General features: G+C 43.2%; 1 protein-coding gene across 5 annotated transcripts in view; it reads left to right on the top strand.

The window, feature by feature from the left end:
- Positions 1-245: 245 nt before the first annotated feature.
- WAC (WW domain containing adaptor with coiled-coil) overlaps positions 246-20,834 on the top strand; it is an 86,167-nt gene continuing 65,578 nt past the window's right edge. The window contains exons 1-3 of one of the 5 annotated variants that reach the window (XM_060006375.1): positions 246-452; positions 1,258-1,294; positions 2,831-3,026. In XM_060006375.1, the coding sequence (XP_059862358.1) occupies positions 2,888-3,026 (139 nt within the window). In that variant the 5' untranslated portion in view covers positions 246-452; positions 1,258-1,294; positions 2,831-2,887. Of the gene's footprint in view, positions 453-596; positions 1,010-1,257; positions 1,295-2,830; positions 3,027-20,834 lie in introns of those variants that run through there. The other 4 variants (XM_060006373.1, XM_060006372.1, XM_060006374.1 and 1 more) reach the window with 4 other exon arrangements.

Below are 20,834 nucleotides of genomic sequence, written 5' to 3'. Positions count from 1 at the left end.
CCCTGCCCACCCCAGGCCGCCGCGCGGGCCTCCGGGGCAGCTCGCGTCCCCGCGCGCGGAGCGGGCGCCTGGGCCAGCGTCCGCCCGCCGCCCAACCAGGGGCTTCCCGGTCGGAGCCCGCAGGGGCGGGGGCGGCGGCCCGCGCGCTCCTGCGGGACGCCTCCCCGCCCCACGCCGCCGGGCGCACGCGCAGCAGCGCAGCCGCCCTTATTAAGTCCGCGATGGCTCCTCGCGCGCCCCACCGGCCTCCTCCCGAAGGCGCCGCCCGCCCCGCGCGCCCCGGGGCCCCCGGGACCAGCCTCGGGCGGCTCCCCGAGCCGGACTACCCCTAAAGTGGAAGGGCGGCGGCCGGACGCGCGTCTGCAAGCCCGCAGCGGCGACCGGAAAGAGCGGACGGGTCGCGAGGAGGCGAGCCAGGCCGCGGAGGAAGAGGAGGGCCGCGGCGAGCCGAGGTTTGCCGAAGGCGGCGTTCCGGAGCGCGCGAGGGTGGGAGAGGAGGAGCGCGGCGGAAAGTGCCGAGGGTTTCCGAAGGCCGCAGCGGCCGAGTTGCCCGGATGTAGTTGGTGGAGCGGCAGCGGCGGCACCAGCGGCGGCGGCGGCAGGAGGAGGAGGCGGCGGCGGAGGAGGAGGACCCGGCGGCGGCGGCGGCGGGGGGAGGAGGGGTAGCGGCGGCGGAGCGGGAGGAGGCAAAGGCGGAGGAGGCAGTCGCTGCGCGCGGGGCCGAGCCGGACGCATCTTGGTGCCCCCTCCCCCGGTTCGCCGCTGCCCGGCCTGAGCCGATCCGAGCTGAGCGTGAGCGTGGTGCGGACGGAGGGGATGGCCCGGGAGCGCCGGCGCCAGTGACGGGGAGGTGCTGAGCGTCGCCGAGGGCGCGCCGGGCCCTGCGCCGCCCGCCGCCTGCGCGCCCGCCCGCCGCCCGGTCCGCGGCCGCTCCCCGTCCCCGACACACGCTCACAGGCCGGGCATTGATGGTAATGTATGCGAGGAAACAGCAGAGACTCAGTGATGGGTAAATCGTCTTTTCGTTTCGGGGCAGCGGGGCGGGCGGCGGGGGGGCGGCTGCTCCTTATCTGGGCCGGCCTCGCCGCCATTTTTGTTGTTAACCCTGATCCGGAGCAGCCGGGAGGGGGAGCGGCCGCGCGGGCGGCGGGCGGCGGCGGGCGCGAGTGTGCGTGTGCGCGCGGGCGGGCTCCGGGGGCTCCGCGGGGGGGGCGCCGGGGCCCCCGGCCTCAGGCCGCTTCTCTTCCTGTTTTCCAGCTGTCACGACCGGCGGGGGGACGCGCAGCCTTACCAGGTACCCGCGGGCCGGGCGCGGGCCGGAGGGGCCGGCGGGGCCGGCGGGGCGGCGGGGCCGGCGGGGAGGGAGGAGCCGCTACTCGAGCGCAGGCTTCGCGAGCTGCTGCAGGCCCTTCGGGGCCACGGCTCCGCGGCGCCCGCAGCCTGCGCTCGGCCCCCGCGGCGCTCGCCGTCGAGGTGTGGGCGCTCATCTTGACAGGTGACTGGAGGAAGCGCAGCTCCGCGTGGCGAGCGGAGCCCATCTCGGCCGGGCGGGGCCGGACTCGGGCCTCTGGGCGGGAGGGACTCGGTGGGGCGAGGCGCGGGGGCCTCTGGAGCCACGCTCCTTTGTAGCGGGGCGATGAGAAGTTGCCGGAAAGGTGTTCAGAGTAGACGCGAGGCTGGGGCGAGGCTGCCGACGGGTTTGCGACTCCTGGGCGCGCGGTGCGAGCGCTCTCCCTTCGCAGTTTGTTTTCGGGGCGGCTAAGTGCATTGCTAGTGGAAGATGGCGCTTTTGTTCCTGCCGGAGTTGAGGTCTTTGGGTGCTGGGGCAGCCGCTCTAAGTAAGGAAGGTGCTTCTAGTGTGTGCCTGCGGCGGCTGCACGTAAACCTGTAATTTAAAAAAAAAAAAAAAAGTCCTGGTAGAAGTGGCCCCTGGTTCCGGCGGTGGGGCGGGTCTCAGACATGGTTGGCAGCGCTCAGATGACACTAGAAGAAAATACTTTCTGCGTCTGATCCCTTACCGGGTAGGAGAGCAGGTTTCTAAGCTGACGGTAGTGTTACTGGCCAGCATGATTTGTTAAAAGCCCAAGTTAAAAACCCTAGGCCCCCTGATGTGCAGAACAGTGTTCATTAGTTTGCATAAGTCAGAGGTCAAACCCTGTTGAGCCGGGCCCTCCAAAGCATAATTGATGATGCGGTTTGAAAGACTGCCATGTCGTGGTTGTCTCAGATACGTTATTGCGAGGGAGTTCCATTAAGTTCCGCCGTGATAGGTCAGAAGTATCAGCCAGCGTTTCTTTCTGCCTCTTAAAATTATTTCCCGCACCTGCAAGAGCAGTGAAGTCAGGTCCCAAATGCTTTACATGGGTGAGTCCAAGCATTGGAGAAAGTGACGCTTTTGTGTTGTTGGATTGCAGAAACCTGTGCATGCTTGCTTATATCTTGTGTCTAGCGTAGCAGTTGCAGAGCAAAAACGGGATGACGGTAGTACTCTCCTTTAGATTAAAGTTTCTAATTCCCAGAAAAATTTATTGAGGAGTTAATTTACCAAAGTGTCTGATTTCTTGTATTTACAAGATAATTAGTGGAGTGGATCTTTTTTTTTTTGAATGTGGTATTTTGATTTGTATGAGGAGCCTTACAGTAACTCTTAGTCATTTAGGTCTTGTTTGAATAACTTAAAGACAGACTTGGAAAAGGAAATTTTAATTTTCTTGATACAAATTCATAAAACTGAATGAAGTTAATATGCCAAGTTTTACAGTAGAACTAACCCAGAAAGTTGAGTTCAATGTTTTAATTCTCTTATTTTTGGGGGGGTGGTGTTTTACAGGCACTTAAGTATTCATCGAAGAGTCACCCCAGTAGCGGTGATCACAGACATGAAAAAATGCGAGACGCCGCAGATCCTTCACCACCAAATAAAATGTTGCGGAGATCTGATAGTCCTGAAAACAAATATAGTGACAGCACAGGTCACAGTAAGGCCAAAAATGTGCATATTCACAGAGTTAGAGAGAGGGATGGTGGTGAGTAGCTTTTTGGTTGAAACTTTCACATGTTGGTTTTTCATGATAATTCTGTATAAAACAAAAGGTGTCAGTCATGTTTCCAGCTTGCAGACGTTACTGTATGGTTATGTCATCAGAATATTTTATTTTTATTTATGTGATTCCCAAACAAGTGATGTAGAGATAACAGATGCTGACCTGAGGATGCAAAACTGGACTCCAGTAGCTGATAGAGAATGCATTTATGAATGTAGCCTACCAGTACTTTATTAATGGTGAGGGAAAAATGCAGGACGTTTTTCCAAGAAAGGAACTTTCACCTCTTCAAGTAAAGATTTCAGTTTATTTGGCTTGGTTTATTTTGAGATCCTTGTTTCTGCTTGAATTTTTTTTTTTAAGGAGTTCAGCCGTGTCTCCTAATGGTGAAGTGCGAATTTAAAAATTTAGTAGGTATTTTGAGACAGTTCACAGGTTAAAAAAATCATTTGTGATTCAGAAAATTTTTCTTAACTTTTTGCTGTGAACATTTAAATGAGATTTTTCCTGTTCCCTAGGATCTTATTAATGTAACTTGTATATTTCTTCACATATTCACCTTGTTAAAAGCCTCAGTGGTATAAGGGTAACTTCAGCTGTTCCTTTGCCTCAAGTTCTTTGTGGTAGGTGGAAGGCCAAGAAAAAAAGTTAAACTCTTAACTGTTTTCAGACTTAATGTGGCCAAAATTTACCAAAATAATCAGATTTCATGTCTAAAGAATGCATTGAGGGATAAACCAATTTCCCTGAGGCAATTAATCTCTATTTTTCCCTGTTATAAGATCTTAAATTGCTTAATAGATAACGTGTTGGAAATAAATATACCCTATTGATTGTGCCTTTATAAACTTCTAAGGAAACTCGGTAGTCTCACATGGCTTTCTGTCTGATTTTCAACTAGCTTCTCAATATTTTGCTTTTACTTCAAAAAAAAAAAAAAAATCCTGCATCTTCTGGTTCTCTTTTTTGCCTCCTAGGGTAGAAGTCAGCTATACTCAGTATGATGAGATATTGAGAAACATCGGTCTCCTCTGTATATAATTACTGGGTTGAGGAAATTAATAATGATCAGAAGATTGCATTGAGATGGAACATTTGGATGGTTATTGAATGGGAGGGGAATATAGTTCTCCATTAAATATAGTATAGTTTTGTGCTACTTACACAGATAATCTGTATATTTGTTTGTAAGTAACAGCAGATGGGTTTGGTTATTTAGCGTTACAAGTTCTTGGACAGAATTACTTAAACTATTCACGTTTTTAATTTTGTAGGTAAGTTTTCATAGTGTATGTGTAGTCAAGATGATTCTATTACCAACCACTCTTCTGTAGTGGATTTCATTTCAATGTTAGCTCTTAGAAAGCAGTATTGTTTGCACTGTATTTTGCTTTATCTTTAAAATTTTGGTGACTGTGACTAAATAGGATGTGGCACCTCATCTCCTTATGGATAAGTATCCCAGGTTCTCTTTTAGTGATTCTGATCTGGTTAATCTATCATGTACCCCCAAATCCAGGAAGGAGGTCATTTTAAGTACTCTAGGAAACTTCTGTAAATGCTTTCATACATTTACAGTGAATCACGCCTGGTAAATTCTTTTACAGGTGAAATAATCCCAAGAACATTTTGTTGCTCATTCATTCAGCAAACATTGGGCATCTGCTATGTGTCAGCAGTTGTGTGGTATTCCTGGAAGTAATGCTAAGATGTGATCCTGGCCTTGAAGCTATTCTTAAAGGCGCTGACTCTGGAGAGTCACCACCACTCTGGTGGTGGTCGAGCTGCTTGCTTTTTCTGTACTTTTTTCTTCATTTTGATTTTAGTTTTCGTTTCTATGTGTAGTCCAGATATTTCTTGTTTGCTTTTAGTTTCCTTTTTATTTGCATCTGCTTGCTGATGGTTCTTTAGCTCCATTTGTAAAGAAACTTATTTTTCTGATCTAGTCCCTTGCTCAGTTAAAACCCCACTTTCTGATTTGCTTTTTTAGCTGTTTGCTTTTCTTTTTCTGGAGCCTTTTAACTAATACTAACTTCATCCCTGACTGTATCGTCTCTCATATACCTGGCTACCATATTACTTTACACTAGGTAGGAATAATAATGAATACCATAAAATCAAATCTACATTCTTGAGCTCAGAGTGCATCTTTGATGTTAATTCTGTGTTTTAAAGATGTGAAGTGGTGATTCTTCCCTCAGTTAATACTGATATATTTAGTCATTATACTTTGACTCCAGGTGTTTTTTTGTTTTTTCCTTGCTAATGAGAGTTTGAAACAGATTTAAAGGGAATATGTAATTTTATTACAGGCATTTTTATTCCCTGAGATTTTTATCTTTAAATAAATATGAATTCAGGGCTTCCCTGGTGGCGCAGTGGTTAAGAGTCCGCCTGCCGATGCAGGGGACGCGGGTTCGTGCCCCGGTCCAGGAGGATCTCACGTGCCGCGGAGCGGCTGGGCCGTGAGCCATGGCCACTGAGCCTGCGCGTCCGGAGCCTGTGCTCCGCAGTGGGAGAGGCCACAACAGTGAGAGGCCCCCGTATCGCAAAAAAAAACAGAGAAAATATATATATACATATTTTAGATAAATGTTCACATAACAGTCAAAACCATTATCCAAAGTGAAGTGCAAGTGAGTTGGATTATCTGTGCACTCAGCATTTGTAAGTAACAATTTAATGTAAGAACAGGTTACTGTATTTATTGAACTAATTTCAAATTGATATTTATTTAGGATTTAAAAAAAATCTCATAATTTTAATAAGTACCTAATTTAAGGATGTGTGTACACCCCCCCCCCCCCCCCCCCCCCCCGCCAAATGGGGCTTTACTGGCATCTGTCTACATCACAGCATATTTTTTTTCAGTAATTCACTAGATTTCTTCCATGGCACCTTGGATTTCCTTGAAAAGTGCCAATTCAGAGTAATATATAAAATGACTTTAAGGTATATCGTAAGTCAGAAAGCAGGGATTGAGGAGGATCGTCACTCGCAGAAATCTGCAGCTAAAAAGGATTTATTCCAGCTTTGTATGTGCAGTTAAAAGAATTGGAGGTTTTTATCCTGTAGGATTTATGAAAGGGAATGTAGATTATCTGTCGTAATTAAGGGAAATTATGTGACATTACAGCTTACCTAGAAGGTTGTTTAACTTGGTGGAATAAGTTATTTTTATATATTTCCTGATCTATCTGCAAAATATCTTTTGTTTAAAAATAACCAAAAACAAGAATCTTAAGGTACACTGGATTTGGTTTTGTAGCTTAGACATGTTTTTAAAGGTGCAGCTTACATCCCCCCACTTCAGAAGTATGACAGTACAATACTGGTTGAACTTGTACTTCTGTGGAATTTTAAAACTCTTTCCATTTCGTTAAAGTATGTTTTTCTTTAACGAAACTAGTCCTGAGGATAATTTTACCAAGTAACTTTAAGAATGTTGATTGTACAAATGAGTTGAGGAACGAGGGATGTCTTTACAAGGGTTCTGTAAAGCTGTCCCACAGAACTTCAGCCTCTTGGGGGTTGTCCCATTTTTCTCATCATCCTTCTAAGAATTAACTGTCAGAAACATACTTGTTAGAAACATCTTTTGGGGGGAGATAGCTCCATTGGTTAATTGAAAAATATTCTGTATCAGCTCCCTGATTGGTGGGACTTAACAGTGATTTTGCATAGCTTTTGAGTTAGCATTCATATACCTTTGAGTACAAAGGAAAAATTGCCCTTAGTGGTTACATTTCTAAAGATGTTAAAGTTTGTAGCTGCATAATGAAAGCTTTTATTTTTTTTTGTCATTTAGCTATATCTGGAGAAATTTGGAAATGTATTTAATACAGTTGTCAAATGACAGTTACTGTAACATTTGAAGGAATTGTTCAGTAGGGAGTATTTGGGGATAATTGGTGTTTTTACAGTTTTTAAAGTATGATTTAGTAATGTTTTAGTATTTTCACATTAAATAATAGACTGATAATTGCACAGTATGGTCTTACGGTTATTCATATAACTTTACATTTGGAATAAAACGAAATATGCTGTGCATTTGTAATGTTAGAAAGTACTATAAAAATGAACAGTCTCATTTGATCCTCATTGACCTTGGAAGGTAGATAGTACAGATAGTATCCCTGTATTACAGTTTATAGATGAGGGAATATTTACTTTTATGAAAGGAACCCATAGTGACAGATTAGTCTAGAAATTAGTCCTCTCTACTCTGGTAACTTGTGTACACTGTTGGAGATGAAACATTCAGGCATATTTGAACTTTATTTGGTGGGTGTTTACTATATTACAAATTAGTATAAAGATGACTTGATTTGTATCTTAATGCTCCGGATACATCTTAATGAATTATAGTAGGTGTGCGTGTGTGTGTGTGTGTGTGTGTGTGTGTGTGTGTGTGTGGGGTTGTGGTTGTGTGGTGTGTGTGTGTAGTTCTAGACCAGATGATCATGTTAGTGTACTTTTAAAAATAAGTTTTAATGGGAAAGCTTGCCAATTTTACTAGGAAGAAGCCATTTTTCTCAAGTTAAGCCCTCGTATACAGAGGCTTGTTTTCAAAGCAACTTGGAAATTTCATACAGAATCTAAAATTCACTGATACTTGAATTAAGTGTTTTCTTGTCTAGTGAAAATAGATAAGTATTACCTATTTTTATTGGTCCAGTGTATATATAGTAAGGTAATAAACTAGGCAGATAGGTTTGCATTGGGTTTCCATAGGAAATAGGTATTCCATTTCAAGAGGAACAGAATAACGTTGGTGGATAAACAGTTTTAATTTTTCAACTCTTCAGTATTCCTTAATTTTAGGAAATACTTGCTCTAAAGATTTGTGCGTGTGTTTGAACACATACCATGTCATTTGTCTTGTAGTCATCACATTTTAACCTATTTGTTATTCTTAAAAAAGTGGTTATTATGTATTTATGATACAATGGATTTCAATTTCACAATCAAAAATATTTTGGAATGGTTTAAGGCAGTCTCAGTTGAACTTTGATCTTTTAAGGCAGTCTCAGTTGAACTGTTTTAGTTGTGCAAGATGTATTTAAAGTTCTTGGTGTAACATACTTAGGATTTCTGGTCCATAATTCACAGAAAATTTATATATTCTAGGTTGTCTTCCTGGTGAGGCTCTGTTTGTCTTATTTTGTTGTGCAGAATGGTTTTGATTTATGTAGGGAACCATTTTGTTGATGCTGGAAAGAGTGGAGCTAGCAGTGAGCTGGGGTATCTTGGTAGAGATTCTGTACCTGGGACCACATCTGTACCTGGACTCTGCTTCTGCGACCCTGTGCTAAGAACTGGAGATACTGTTCGTCAGTCATTTCAAAACCAGTTATTTAGGGCTTGAAAATATATCCTATGAAGACTCTCCTTTTTATGATTTATATGATGCTTCATAATCTCGAAAGCCCTTTTACATTGTTTTTCACCTGGTCCCATAACCCATTGAATTAGGCTGATCAGGATTATTCCTGTTTTACTGATGAACATATAATCTAATTATTTAGCCTACTATTGTTGAAAGTAGAAAGCAAGTCTTTTTGCTACACATAAAACCTTATCTCTACCTTAAAGTTGTATTCCAGCTGTAACCACTTAGTACACATCTTCCTGGACTTACAGTGGGGTTACTTCTCGATAAACCCATCAAAGGTTGAAAATATCGTAAGTTGGAAATGCATTTAATACATGTAACCTACCTTAAATGTGCTCAGAACACTTACACGAGCAAAAGCATTTTGGGTAAAATCATCTAACACAAAGCCTGCTTTACAGTAAAGTGTTGAACGTCGCGTGTAACTTACTGACTGCTGTACTGAGGGTGAAAAGTAGAATGGCTGTAAGTGTAGGGGTGGTTCGCCTTCTGGTCACGTGGTTGACTGGGAGCTCCGATCCTGAGGGCGTATCCTACTGCATATCGCTCGCCTGGGAGAAGAGCAGAATTCAAAATTACAAGTATGGTTCCCACCGCCTGCCTGTTGGCTTCCACATCATTGTAAGGTCAACAAATCCTAAGTCGAACCGTGGTAAGTCTGGGACCGTGTGTACTTAAGGTAAAACTGTTGTCCCCTCCTCCTCTTGCCTGGACTCTGCAGGAGCCTCTTGAATGGTGTCCCACATCTTTCATGCTTCACACAGCACGTAGCCAGAGTAGTCCAGTTAAAATGACGGCTTACATCGCTGTCATGCTCGAGACCCTCCCTTAACTGTGTTACTTACCGAGGCCTGTAATGAGCCCTGTGTAACCTGCTGTCTGGGTATTTCTGTGGCCTATTCCCCTTGTTGGTGCCGCTCTGTCCGCACTGGCCCCGCAGCAGGTTTGTTCATCTTTCTGTATGTCCCCCTGGTGCCATCTCTCCAGTAGGGTGTCCGCTGAAGTACCACCCTCTCCCAGAGGCCTTACCTGCCGTTGCAGGCACTCAGCCGTCCTGTCATCGCCTGTCCTTCCCACTGCTTTGTTCCTTCTTTGTACTTAGGTGACATGATGTTACCGCTTTCTTGTCATTGTGTTACAGCACGTGTTCCTGGAAGTTGCCATGCACAGTGCACCCCAGGGTTTATGGGGGGGACGTGGGTGGGGCACAGGACTCCAAGAACACTGTTGGCGGCATGTTAGGAAGGGGGCGGCCTTGCGAAGAGCTTGCACAACTTTGTTAAACGGTCAAGGAGTACACTAACGACACAGTAGATGCAGCATTTTACCTTGACGAAGGCCTGAAGTTAGTAGCTTGTGGAAGGGCTGCAGTTTGTGAGTTACTGTCAAGTGATGGAAGGAGGGTTATCTGAAATAACCCTTTGAAAATTGTCACCGACTGTGGATGGATGTGACCCGTAACTCGGACGCTGAGCTGGGGTAGCTGGCAGGTATTAGAGGCGTATGTCTCTGTGCCATGAATCCCCGTGTAGCTTGGTCCAGCTGGGTGCAGCTCGTGTTTCTCCCGGGTGAAATTGCTTGTAGGTAAGTGGGGAAATCTGTGTCATGCTCAGGTAGTTTCCTGGTAAATCAGTAGTGCTCAAACAAATTTGCATTTTTCGCAAAGTGTTATAGCGGGACTGACAGTTTTGCTTGTCCTCTGGAATATACTCCACCAGAACAGGGAGTAAATTTGTTGATGATTTTATCCCCTTGTATCCCTGTTGCCTAGAACAGTGCCTAACACCTTGGCAGATTTTAGTAAATGGGTAGATGAAAGACTATTGGGATTGTCAGGATTGAAAGGGAAATGAAGCTGGTTTTCTGGAATAGTGTTTCTCAGACATGCGTGTGTATGCTGAACATCTGGGGATCTTGCTAAAATGCATTTTCTAGCTCAGCAGTTCTGGGGTAGGGCCCAAGGGTCTGCCTTTTTAACAAGATCCCAGATGTTGCCATGTTGTTGGCTGCACGTGAGTGACAAGGTCTTAGAGCAGCACTGCCCAGCAGAAGCAAAGTGAGCCACAAAGGCGAGTTTTCTCGTGGCGCCGTTGAAGTAGAAGTGAGCTTTGGTGTATTTTATATAACCTGGCGTATCCAAAATATTCTCACTTCGGCATGCACTGAATGTTTTAAAAACTGTTAAGATTTTTTTTGTAATCCTTTTTTTGTGCAAAGTCTTTGAAATCTGGTATTTTACGCTTACAGCATATTTCAGTTGGGACTGGCCACATTTCCTGTGCCTACTTGCCACATGTGGTTAGTGGCTACTGAATTGGACAGCACAGTTCTGGAGAATATGATCACCCTGTTGAGCTATTTAGCTTAACACGTTTTCCTATTTTTCTAAAGAAATTTTTTATCTGCTTGATTTCTGAAACAGCATCTTTATGGCAGGCAGGGTTGGAGTTAATGGGCCCTTGAACTGTATAGTGCTACTTGTACTACAATTTCTGTTTGTTAGTATGAATTTATTATAGAAAAACTAGAAAATGCAGAGAAGGGGGAAAATGAAATCGCCTCAGATCCTGTCGGTAGTTTTCATAGGACTCATTCTTGTGCCATAACATATGAGAAGGATCCTATACATAGCCTTTGCAGATTTTATTAAAAATGGTTTTGTATTATGGGGTTATTTGGCTCGTCTTCAGTGTATTTTCACAGTGATTCAGTAGACATTTGGTGTCAGCAGTATCAGTGTGAGAGGACTGACCACACATACTTTTAGTTAGTGCTCAGAGAATGTGAGCACTTCTCTCTTACCCTTAACCAATGGGTGGAGCCATCTTTCAGTTAGATTTGTGTTTTAGTACAGTCGCTGATAACGTGTAGCTGGGCAACTTCAGGCATGTCACTCGCTCTGTGTTTTTGTGTCCACTCCCTAGGATTGCGGTGGGGTTGAATGAAAATGACAAACCTTGGAACACTTGTGAAGCATCTAGCCAAGTGCTCAGACTGTGACATAGTACATTATGATGTTTGTTCTTATTCCTGTGACTGAGGAGGAGTTGGTGTCAGACCAGCAGCCCCAGTCTCAAGCTACCGCTTCTTTCTTCCTTCTTCCTTAGGAAGGACCATCCTGGGTATTATTTTCCCTTGCCAGGTGAGGGGTCTGATCGGTGAGAGTTACGTACGTGAAGGGGCTACAGGGCCATGCTAGCTTGTTACCTGCTCATCCAGAGCTCTGCAGTTGAGAGATGTTTAGGATTGTTGGAAGGGTAAACCAAAACACAAATTTAGGGTAATTACCCCAAATTTGGCTGTCTATTCAAATCACCTAGGAAGCTTTTAGAGCTACAAGTTCCTGACTCCATCTGAATTATCATCAATCAGAGCATTGGGGGGCGGGTGCGGAGGGGAGACTAGAAAACTGAATTTTTAAATAAACACTGGTTTAATTTAGATACATGCAGACTGTAGACCTAGGCAGAGTGCGCACAAGAGGAGGAACGCTGAGATGGACATGAAGGAAGGTGAATTTTCTCGTTAGGAGTCTAGAAGTCAGAGTGGTTGTTTGCCAGATCATACTGTGTGCTTTCTTGAGTTTCAGAGAACTTTGTTCTCTGTCACCTTCTTTTCTGATGCACAGATAATAGTATAATTTGTATACAGTTACGCATTAAATAGCTCAGTTAGCATCCTGTGGCATTTAATGTAATGGCCATTGCTCCGGAGTAGAACTAATGCTGGGAAGCAGAGGAGTTTTTAACCAGTATTAGCAGCTGGCCAGGCCTGCAGGATATGTTTGGGTTGTATCTGAAGCTGCCGCTCTTACTTAGATCGAGTGTTTCTGGCACACACACCCCCGTGCAGTCAGGCTTTCCTGAGACAGCCCGGTGCTAAGCTTCATCTGGTTTTTGTTTCTCTGGAACACAGAGCCTTGACGCGAGTTGGCGTGCTCAGGCTGACCTCAGGTGCTAGCAGACCGTCTTCCTGCAGTTGGTCCTGAGGAGTAGAGCGGGCCGTCGAACGATGTGGGGTTAGGGTGCCAGCCAGCCCCCTCCCCCGTAGCCCTTCTGTGTATGACTTTACAGTCGAGCGTCCTTACCCGCCGTTCTGTGCTTCAGATTCAACTAACTTCAGCTCGTGTAGTGCTGTGAAATGTGTATATTGGGGAAGAAATCTGCCTGTAAGTGGACCAATGCAATTCAAACCTGTGTTGGTCAAGGGTCAACTGTAATTGCATTTTGAAGGAAACTTAGGATGAGCGTGTTTGATGTATTTAGATAGTGCTAGTCTTTTGGTTTAATCTCTGATTACTTCTGAATTGTATGACGGTGCGCCCGAAGAGCATGGCATCGTGTTGGCATCTTCTGAAGGGTTTTGACCTGTACTGTACCCATAAAACTAGTCCTTTGTGGTAGCTAAAAAGCAATACGAGAAAAAGATGTTATTTTGGAATATTTTGGCTCAGATGAGAAGATCATGGTAAATATTTCTGCATTTAATAATGCATTTGTGAAGAATAAGTTTCCAGACTCTTCCAACTTCATAAAAGTATGTGCTGGTGGTTTATGAAAATTGAAGCTCTGGGGAAAACATGGGAGTTGGAACACAGTAAGATAGGCTGTTAGAAGTGGTGGTGTCTACTGTCCCACAGCCTTTTCTGTGACGATGTGTTCCTGCTGCCTGTTGGCTCCTTATCAGGGTTTTAAAGTATTCGTATTTAATACTCTATGCATAGAGATGAGTCTCGTTTATCATGGGACATTTAAGTTATAAAGAATATTCTTAAGGGTTAAGTCACAAGGCTGTACTGTCTAAAGCTGTAGACCAACCTCAGTTTTGTATTTTCGTGTAATTATGGTAGTTCCTTTGTAATGTAACTTATATGTCAGTGTTGATTATTTTGCAAAAGTCGACCCAAGGCACTTGGGCCCTCCATATTTCCTTGTCAGTTTGATTTGGGCTAGATTTATTTATTATTACCTTGACAAGGAGTTGGGTGAGTCCCTGATGCTGACTCTCATAATTTAGGGGTGTTCTTGATTCTTGGGAAGAACAGGTTTTAAAATGTAGCACTCATTTTAGTATTTAAATGTCAAACTTATTTTTAGTGCAGAGATAGGGAATTACTGTTTAGTGTATGTATCGGTTGATTTTCACGTTCACTAAGTAAGGTCTCCTTAGAGCAGAACTACCGGTGGGCTTCCTGCTCGCCGTTGAACCGGACTTTTGTCAGCACCATGTCGTGATTAGCCCAGGGGATGACACGCTCTTCAGGACTTCCCCTTGGGTCCTTGCACATGGGCACACTGTACAGTTAGGCTTTCAGGTTGTCCTTCTGTGTGCTGATGCGGGGCACGTTAGCCAGCCTTTGATTATATAAAGCCGTGTATCGTTAGCGCTGCTTGTTGTGCTGTAGATTTGAGGTGGTGAGGGTTTGGATTCAGATCGTAGAAGTAGAATTTAAGAGGATTGCAGTTGATATGCGTATTTTGAGGGAAAAACTGATTTCTGGTGTCAAGTCTAGATAGATGGGTTTGGACATGTATTTGTCATTGGGTGACCTCTTTGTTGCTCTTACAATCTTGTTTGGGAACCGTATCAAAATTTCACTAATAGAGAAACTTCTGGTTCCTACTTTGATAATGTAGAACGGGTTGACATGTAAATTTTCTGAACTTTGCTGCTTTGTTCATATTACATAGATTTTAATGTAGAGTTATAGAGTGATTTCATTTTGATTCAGGCCTAAAGGTGATTTCAGTTTTCGATTTTTCCTTTTTTTTTTTGTAAGTCCAGGAGTATTTAGAAGTGTGCCTTCAAATTTCTAAATGAATGTTGTAAATAGGTATTTTAAAAATTATTATTTGGCTTTTAGTTATTCTCATTTTATTGGCCTTTTGGAATTAAGATTTTTTTCTCGTTATCTCAGAATACTTTAATTACAGCAGATATTTTTGAGGTGTTTGAAAATAATGTATTTTTCTCTTCGATACAAAGAACTGTTTAGATCAAGTTCTTTAATCCTGTCGTACATTACTGTGTAATAGAAATCCTTTTATTCTTAATGTTTACTTGATCTGTTTTCTGACAGGTGAGAAAGTTTTCCAGTATGATAGTTGATTTCACTTCTTATTTTTTAAAAGCATTTTTTCCTTTATGTGTTCTACTTTTATGTTTACATAAAGATTCATTATTATTTTTTAATGGGTGGCAATCTGAGGCTTTGCTATGCCCAAACATGTCTTCATTTTGTTTCTGTACATGGAGAATGATCTTTTGGCTAGATTAAAATCATTTTTCCTTGAATCTTTTAAAATTTTATTTAATTTTTTTGAAGCTACTTCTAAATTGATTACTATTCGTAGTTGCAAATGAGAAGTCCACGTCAAACCTAATTCTTTTTTATAGGTAGCTTAACCCACTACGATGCGTATGTCTCACTTTCCTCTACTCTCCCACCCCCAGCTTGAGAGTCTTTAGGATTTCTCCTTCACCAGTCTCTCCTTAAGTGTGGTCCTTTTTTTTTTTTTGTACTTCTGCTTAGGGCTGTTTTAGCCGGAGGATAACCCTTAGAAAGGGTCATTCGCTCTCTCCTCCTCCTGCCACCTTCCCCCCCCCCTTTTTTTTTTGGCGGTACGCGGGCCTCTCACTGTTGTGGCCTCTCCCATTGCGGCTCTGGATGCGCAGGCTTAGCGGCCATGGCTCACGGGTCCAGCCGCTCCGCGGCATGTGGGATCTTCCCGGACCGGGGCACGAACCCGTGTCCCCTGCATCGGCAGGCGGACTCTCAACCACTGCGCCACCAGGGAAGCCCTCCCCCTCTTTTTTAAAAATTGTTTCTGACTCTTCTCCTTTTGGGGTTTGTGTTAGATGTGTTTTGGTTCTGTTCTTATCTCTTGCTTAGTAAAAAGGTGTTTGGATACTTTTTGAATGTGTGTACATTGTACTCTGGGGAGAGGAATCCCATGGCAGGTTCTCCTGGTGCCAGAATTATAGTGAAAGCTGTGTTCATTTTGTCCACCTGTTGAAAGTTTTATTTTGGATGATTTAATTTTTAAATAACTTATTGTAATTTGATGACTGATTCAGTAGAAATACACTTGAGATTTTATATTCTAGTTTTTCCTGTGTCAAATATGTGTCCTCAGAAAGTTTTCTGTCTGGATTTGGTTTATCTCTTCCATGTTACTGGTTTCCTCATACGTTTGCTGTTTGAAGTTGTCCGTTCATATTTGGGAAAGAGAGTAGGTTAGTTAGCCACTGTCCAAAAGAACGTTTGTGTAGTTGAAAAGGTTCAGTATCTGAGCTCTCCAGTATGGTAGCCACTAGCCACATGTGCCTATTGAATACTTGAAATGTGGCTAATGCAACTAAGAAGTTTTAGTGTTTTAAAATTTAAATTTAGGGCTTCCCTGGTGGCTCAGTGGTTGAGAGTCCGCCTTCCGAGGCAGGGGATGTGGGTTCGTGCCCCGGTCCGGGAAGATCCCACATGCCGCGGAGCAGCTGGACCCGTGAGCCATGGCTGCTGAGCCTGCGCGTCCGGAGCCTGTGCTCCACAACGGGAGAGGCCACAGCAGTGAGAGGCCCGCGTACCGCAAAAAAAAACCCAAAAAACTAAAAACTTAAATTTAGCCCATTGCTGTTATGGCGTCTTCTTTCTGTAATATTGAGATTTCTCTTTTCGCGGTTGCTAATAATCTCTTGGTTGCCAAGTCCACTGAAAACCTTCCAGTCATTCTTTTACTTGAGTCCTTTGAAGTGATTTCTCCTTCCTTATTGGTAGTTTTTTGATTTTTTCATTATGCTGTCTTTCCTTTCCATGCTGCTGTTACAAACGCTTCCTGAGCTCTGAGTCTCATTTATCTGTACTGACATGTTAGTGTTTTCTGCGTCGTTCTGTCCTTGCTGTGCACCCTCTCCTTGGATTTCTAGGTTTGCATACCTTTTTGCTCATTAGGCATGTTTCATGTGACGTTCCTAACTTGAGTATTCTCTGTCTTGGTTAATACTTGGGCAGTTATCCTTGATTCCTTTTCCTTTCCTTTCCTCCTGTGTTTAGGAGGAATCCTAGACCTTGTGGAGGCTCTAAATCTAAGCACATCACATACGAGCAACATGACTGTGCAGATGTGGGAGTTTTCCTCCCTGCTTCCTCATGTGCCTACCTGGGTGGTCTTCCTGCCTGGTATATGTAGGGGACACTGAGGTGAAAAGAAACTGCTGTTATGTTCACGGTGGAAAGTTGGCATCTCAGAACATAGCTAAAAGGCTTCCCTGGTGGTGCAGTGGTTGAGAGACCGCCTGCCGATGCGGGGGACGTGGGTTCGTGCCCCAGTCCGGGAGGATCCCACATGCCACGGAGCGGCTGGGCCCGTGAGCCATGGCCGCTGAGCCTGCGCGTCCGGAGCCTGTGCTCCGCAACAGGAGAGGCCACAACAGTGAGAGGCCCGCGTACCGCAGAAACAAACCAAAAAAAACACCAAAGCTAGAAAATTTGAAGAATTGAAAATCTTCTGAGTCACCGTGGCCAAGAGTCCAAACTTTTCTCAGCTCCCCCCTCTTTTCTCTCTACACAGTCATGTAGAAACTACTTGCCCGGTCCTAGAACATTAGATACTTTTGTCCCCCTTGTATGTGTTTTTCACAACCAAAACTGTCTTCTCACTACCCCTACCCCACCTTGTTTTTCTTGGCAAACCTCTTAATCCTTCAGGATCCCAGTTCTTTTATTGTCTGAAGCCTTCCTTGAACCTGTTTCTCTTACAGTTCCTGTCCGGTGAATTGTAATTGCTCACATACGTGGTTTGCTCACTCCAAGCTCCTAGAAGGCAGAGGCTGTGTTTTAATTTTAATTGTATCAGGGCCTGGCATATAAATGTAGGTGCTCAGTGCTGTTAAACTTAATGCCATTTTACATATCTAGTACATGTGAGAAACGGGTGAGTGGTAGTAAACCTCAGAGAGTTTGTTTTCATGTGCATTTACTATTCTAGAATTCTTAGGTTGGATTGAAGTTGCTTTTTTACTGTTTGTGAAGGAAGCAAGCAGTTATTCACATTTTCAGGAAACTATCTAAATAAACTTTTTAAAAAAATTGTGTATAGTAATTGGTATGTTAATTCCAACACATTATTACCAGTTCTTTTTTTTTTGCGGTACGTGGGCCTCTCACTGTTGTGGCCTCTCCCATTACAGAGCACAGGCTCTGGATGCGCCGGCTCAGTGGCCATGGCTCAACGGGCCCAGCCGCTCCGCGGCATGTGGGATCTTCCTGGACCGGGGCACGAACCCGCATCCTCTGCATTGGCAGGCAGACTCTCAACCACTGCGCCACCAGGGAAGCCCTACCAGTTCTTTTAAGTCACCTTGATAGTTAGACTGCTATCAGTTGCCATATGATAAACTATAATATACTATATTTAATTTGAATAATGACATTTAAAACTTCAGACTCTTTACTAATTTTTTTACTGTTCCTTTTGTAAATTGTTTCTCAAATCCTTTTAAATTCATGCACCACCCACTATTTAAGGAGATCTTACAGTTGTACTTTCTATGATATATTTAGGCAGGACAATAAGGTGAGTTTTTGTTGTTTTGTAGGGCTTTTTTTTTTGGTTGTTGGTCTTTTTTCCCCCAAATTTCCTTATATTTGAATATTCAATAAGGTTTTTCAAGCTTACTGAAATTAAGCATTTCCCAGAAATTCTCACATGTGGTGCTCCATTTCTTTCACCCTTGAGAATTACTGCTCTAATTATTTTTAATTAGTGATTCATTGTGTTGTGATTTTATTCCTAAAAGTGACTAAAATGTTAACTGAAGATCATTTTTCATCAGCAAAAAAAAGAATACAACTATAACGTGGCATACTTTGGCTCTTGACAGTAAAATTTTGACAGTAAAATTATGACTTTTAAAAGTAAACTCATTTTAAAAAAAAAAAAGAGCTACTTAGGGCTTCCCTGGTGGCGCAGTGGTTGACAGTCCGCCTGCCGATGCAGGGGACACGGGTTCGTGCCCCGGTCTGGGAAGACCCCACATGCCGCGGAGCAGCTGGGCCCGTGAGTCATGGCCGCTGAGCCTGCATGTCCGGAGCCTGTGCTCCGCAACGGAAGAGGCCACAGCAGTGAGAGGCCCGCGTACCGCAAAAAAAAAAAAAAAAAAAGTAAACTCATTTAAAGAACATAGACTATTTCAGTCCAGCAGTGGCTCAGTTGAAATCTTCTGGGGTTGAATTCACATCTTGTTGAAAATCAAGAGCCATAGTAACAGATCGATCTTAATTTCTCTTAAGTCCCATTTTGTTTTTGATCTGAAACAATATTAACCAAACAATATTAGCCAACTTTTCTCCTACCTCAGTTACCAGTATTTTCACTGAATTATTAGTTATTTTTAATAGTCAAACACATCTTCAGTGATTAAAGAATTGGCCTCAGATATTTGAGTGAATATACTCTAGACTCTCAATGGAGGAGTACTTAAGTGTGTGTAAGAGTTTTCATCATTGGAGACTCCTTAAGGTGAATGCTTTAAAGGTTCCTATCTACTTTTCTGTATGTGTGTATTCTAATGTTATCTTTTTAAAGATCATCACATAATTTATCACCTTTCCAATTTTTCTCTCAATGTTTATTCTTAAGGATATGTGTGGTTTTTAAAAAGCTGTCTTCTGGCTTAAAAGCACTAATTTATTTTTGTGATGTTGGAATAGTGTATCATCATGCTTTCTCCTCTGTCAGGTGGAGAAAATCAGGCTTGTTGGTCAGAGTGGTGCCTAAGTTGGGTTTGTTAGCCGTCTCTTCTTGGACATACTAGATATTCCCTCTCTGTAACCTTTCAGTATCACTAAGACCGCTGTCAGTGGAGGAAGGCCAGGAAGCATATGGGGACCTTCTGTGTTGTGTTCTGCAGTGTTATTTCAGAAGACGCTTATTGGGTGGCATTTGGGTTTTTAATACACATGTCAAAGCATCGTGTTAAAGAACTACTACCAAGTAAAATTTGAAACCTAAAAAAAAGAAAATGTTGAATCATAGAAGCCAGAGCTCTCTGAATATTGACTGGATTCTAGTTGTAAGAAGTTCCTTTTTTGTGTTTGGATATACGTATCTTTTAGGATGGCATGCTGTTAAGAGAGAGAGCATTGTTAGCTTGGTGCTTTCAGATATTTGCTGGGTGTCTGTCTACCATTGCATGGTAACCAAAACTCTGTCCCTGCCAGAGGTGTAGTATGTATGGCTTCTTTTGTTTGTGTGGGGACCTTTGGAATATTTCTCTCCAGGGTTCATGTAGTATTTTCATCACTGTATATAGAGAAGGATAGAACAGCATGGTAGTTTCCTCTGCCTTCATTAAGTTTAAGTTGAGAAATAAGGCTGAGACTTTTCAAGACTCTTATAAACAGAAGCCCTGAAGTTTTCACTGTATGGTATATACTTCAAAAATCATTTTTGTTTATGTAAAAAAGTGATTTAGTTTGTGACCGTGTCAATACAGCTTCCAATTTAAGTCTTAAGTTGCCCACTAAATATAGTATTCATTTTTTTTGCTTTGTCGGGAAGTAATCATTTTGACTCAAGATGCCGAGTATTAAATATTTTAAACTTACTCTGTTGGTCAAATACCATTTTCTGGTGGATTTACTTTTAAAAAGGGAAGAAATCCTAATTTCATATTTCAGAAATTCTTGTGTATTCTTTATTCTTTGTATTTTTTGTTCTATGTATTCTAGTGTAGGTTCTTTTGAACATACAGCCTTTTCTGGTTTTTACTTAACAGATGAGATACTTACAAAGTTATAAAACAAAGATGTCATGAAATTATACAGAGGGCCATTTAAGGTTAAGGGAAGAGTCATTACTGGTCTTTTAAGTTTAAAGTATGTAGGTAGAGTGTACATGTTAATACCTAAATTTGGCGATTTGTGTTTGGTGAAAATGAATTTTTCAAAATGAAAATAGTCTAGCACGGGTATGCATGTTTTTGTAATGCTGTGTTAGGTTAACTGTGTAGTGCAATGAGCATTGAGGTGTGGATGCAATATCCTGCTTGTCCAGTTAACTGCATCTTGGTTTCCTTTCCTTTGCTTCGCTCTTGACTTTCTTAATGCTGCTATCCTCCCTTTCTTACTCATTTTTTTCTAGCTGGGGTCGTGATCCCCTCTTGCCTAAATCAGAGCAGTGGTCCACTGTCCCCTCCTCTCCCCAGTTTATTATCCACACTGCAGCCAGAATCGCCTTCTAAGAAAAGCACATTTGCTCATTCTTTGTGAAAAAATCTTTTGTCTCCCAGTGCCCTCCAGGTAAAGCACAAATGTTTCAGTGAACACCTTGCTGCCTCTCTCTGTGTCTAGCCCTCTTGTAGTTCTCTGAAGCTAATTGAGCTCTGTCACACATGGGTAA

This window comes from Delphinus delphis, chromosome 2, assembly GCF_949987515.2.
Source record: "Delphinus delphis chromosome 2, mDelDel1.2, whole genome shotgun sequence".
Taxonomy (NCBI): domain Eukaryota; kingdom Metazoa; phylum Chordata; class Mammalia; order Artiodactyla; family Delphinidae; genus Delphinus; species Delphinus delphis.
This window is presented reverse-complemented; position numbering and strand designations above follow the sequence as displayed.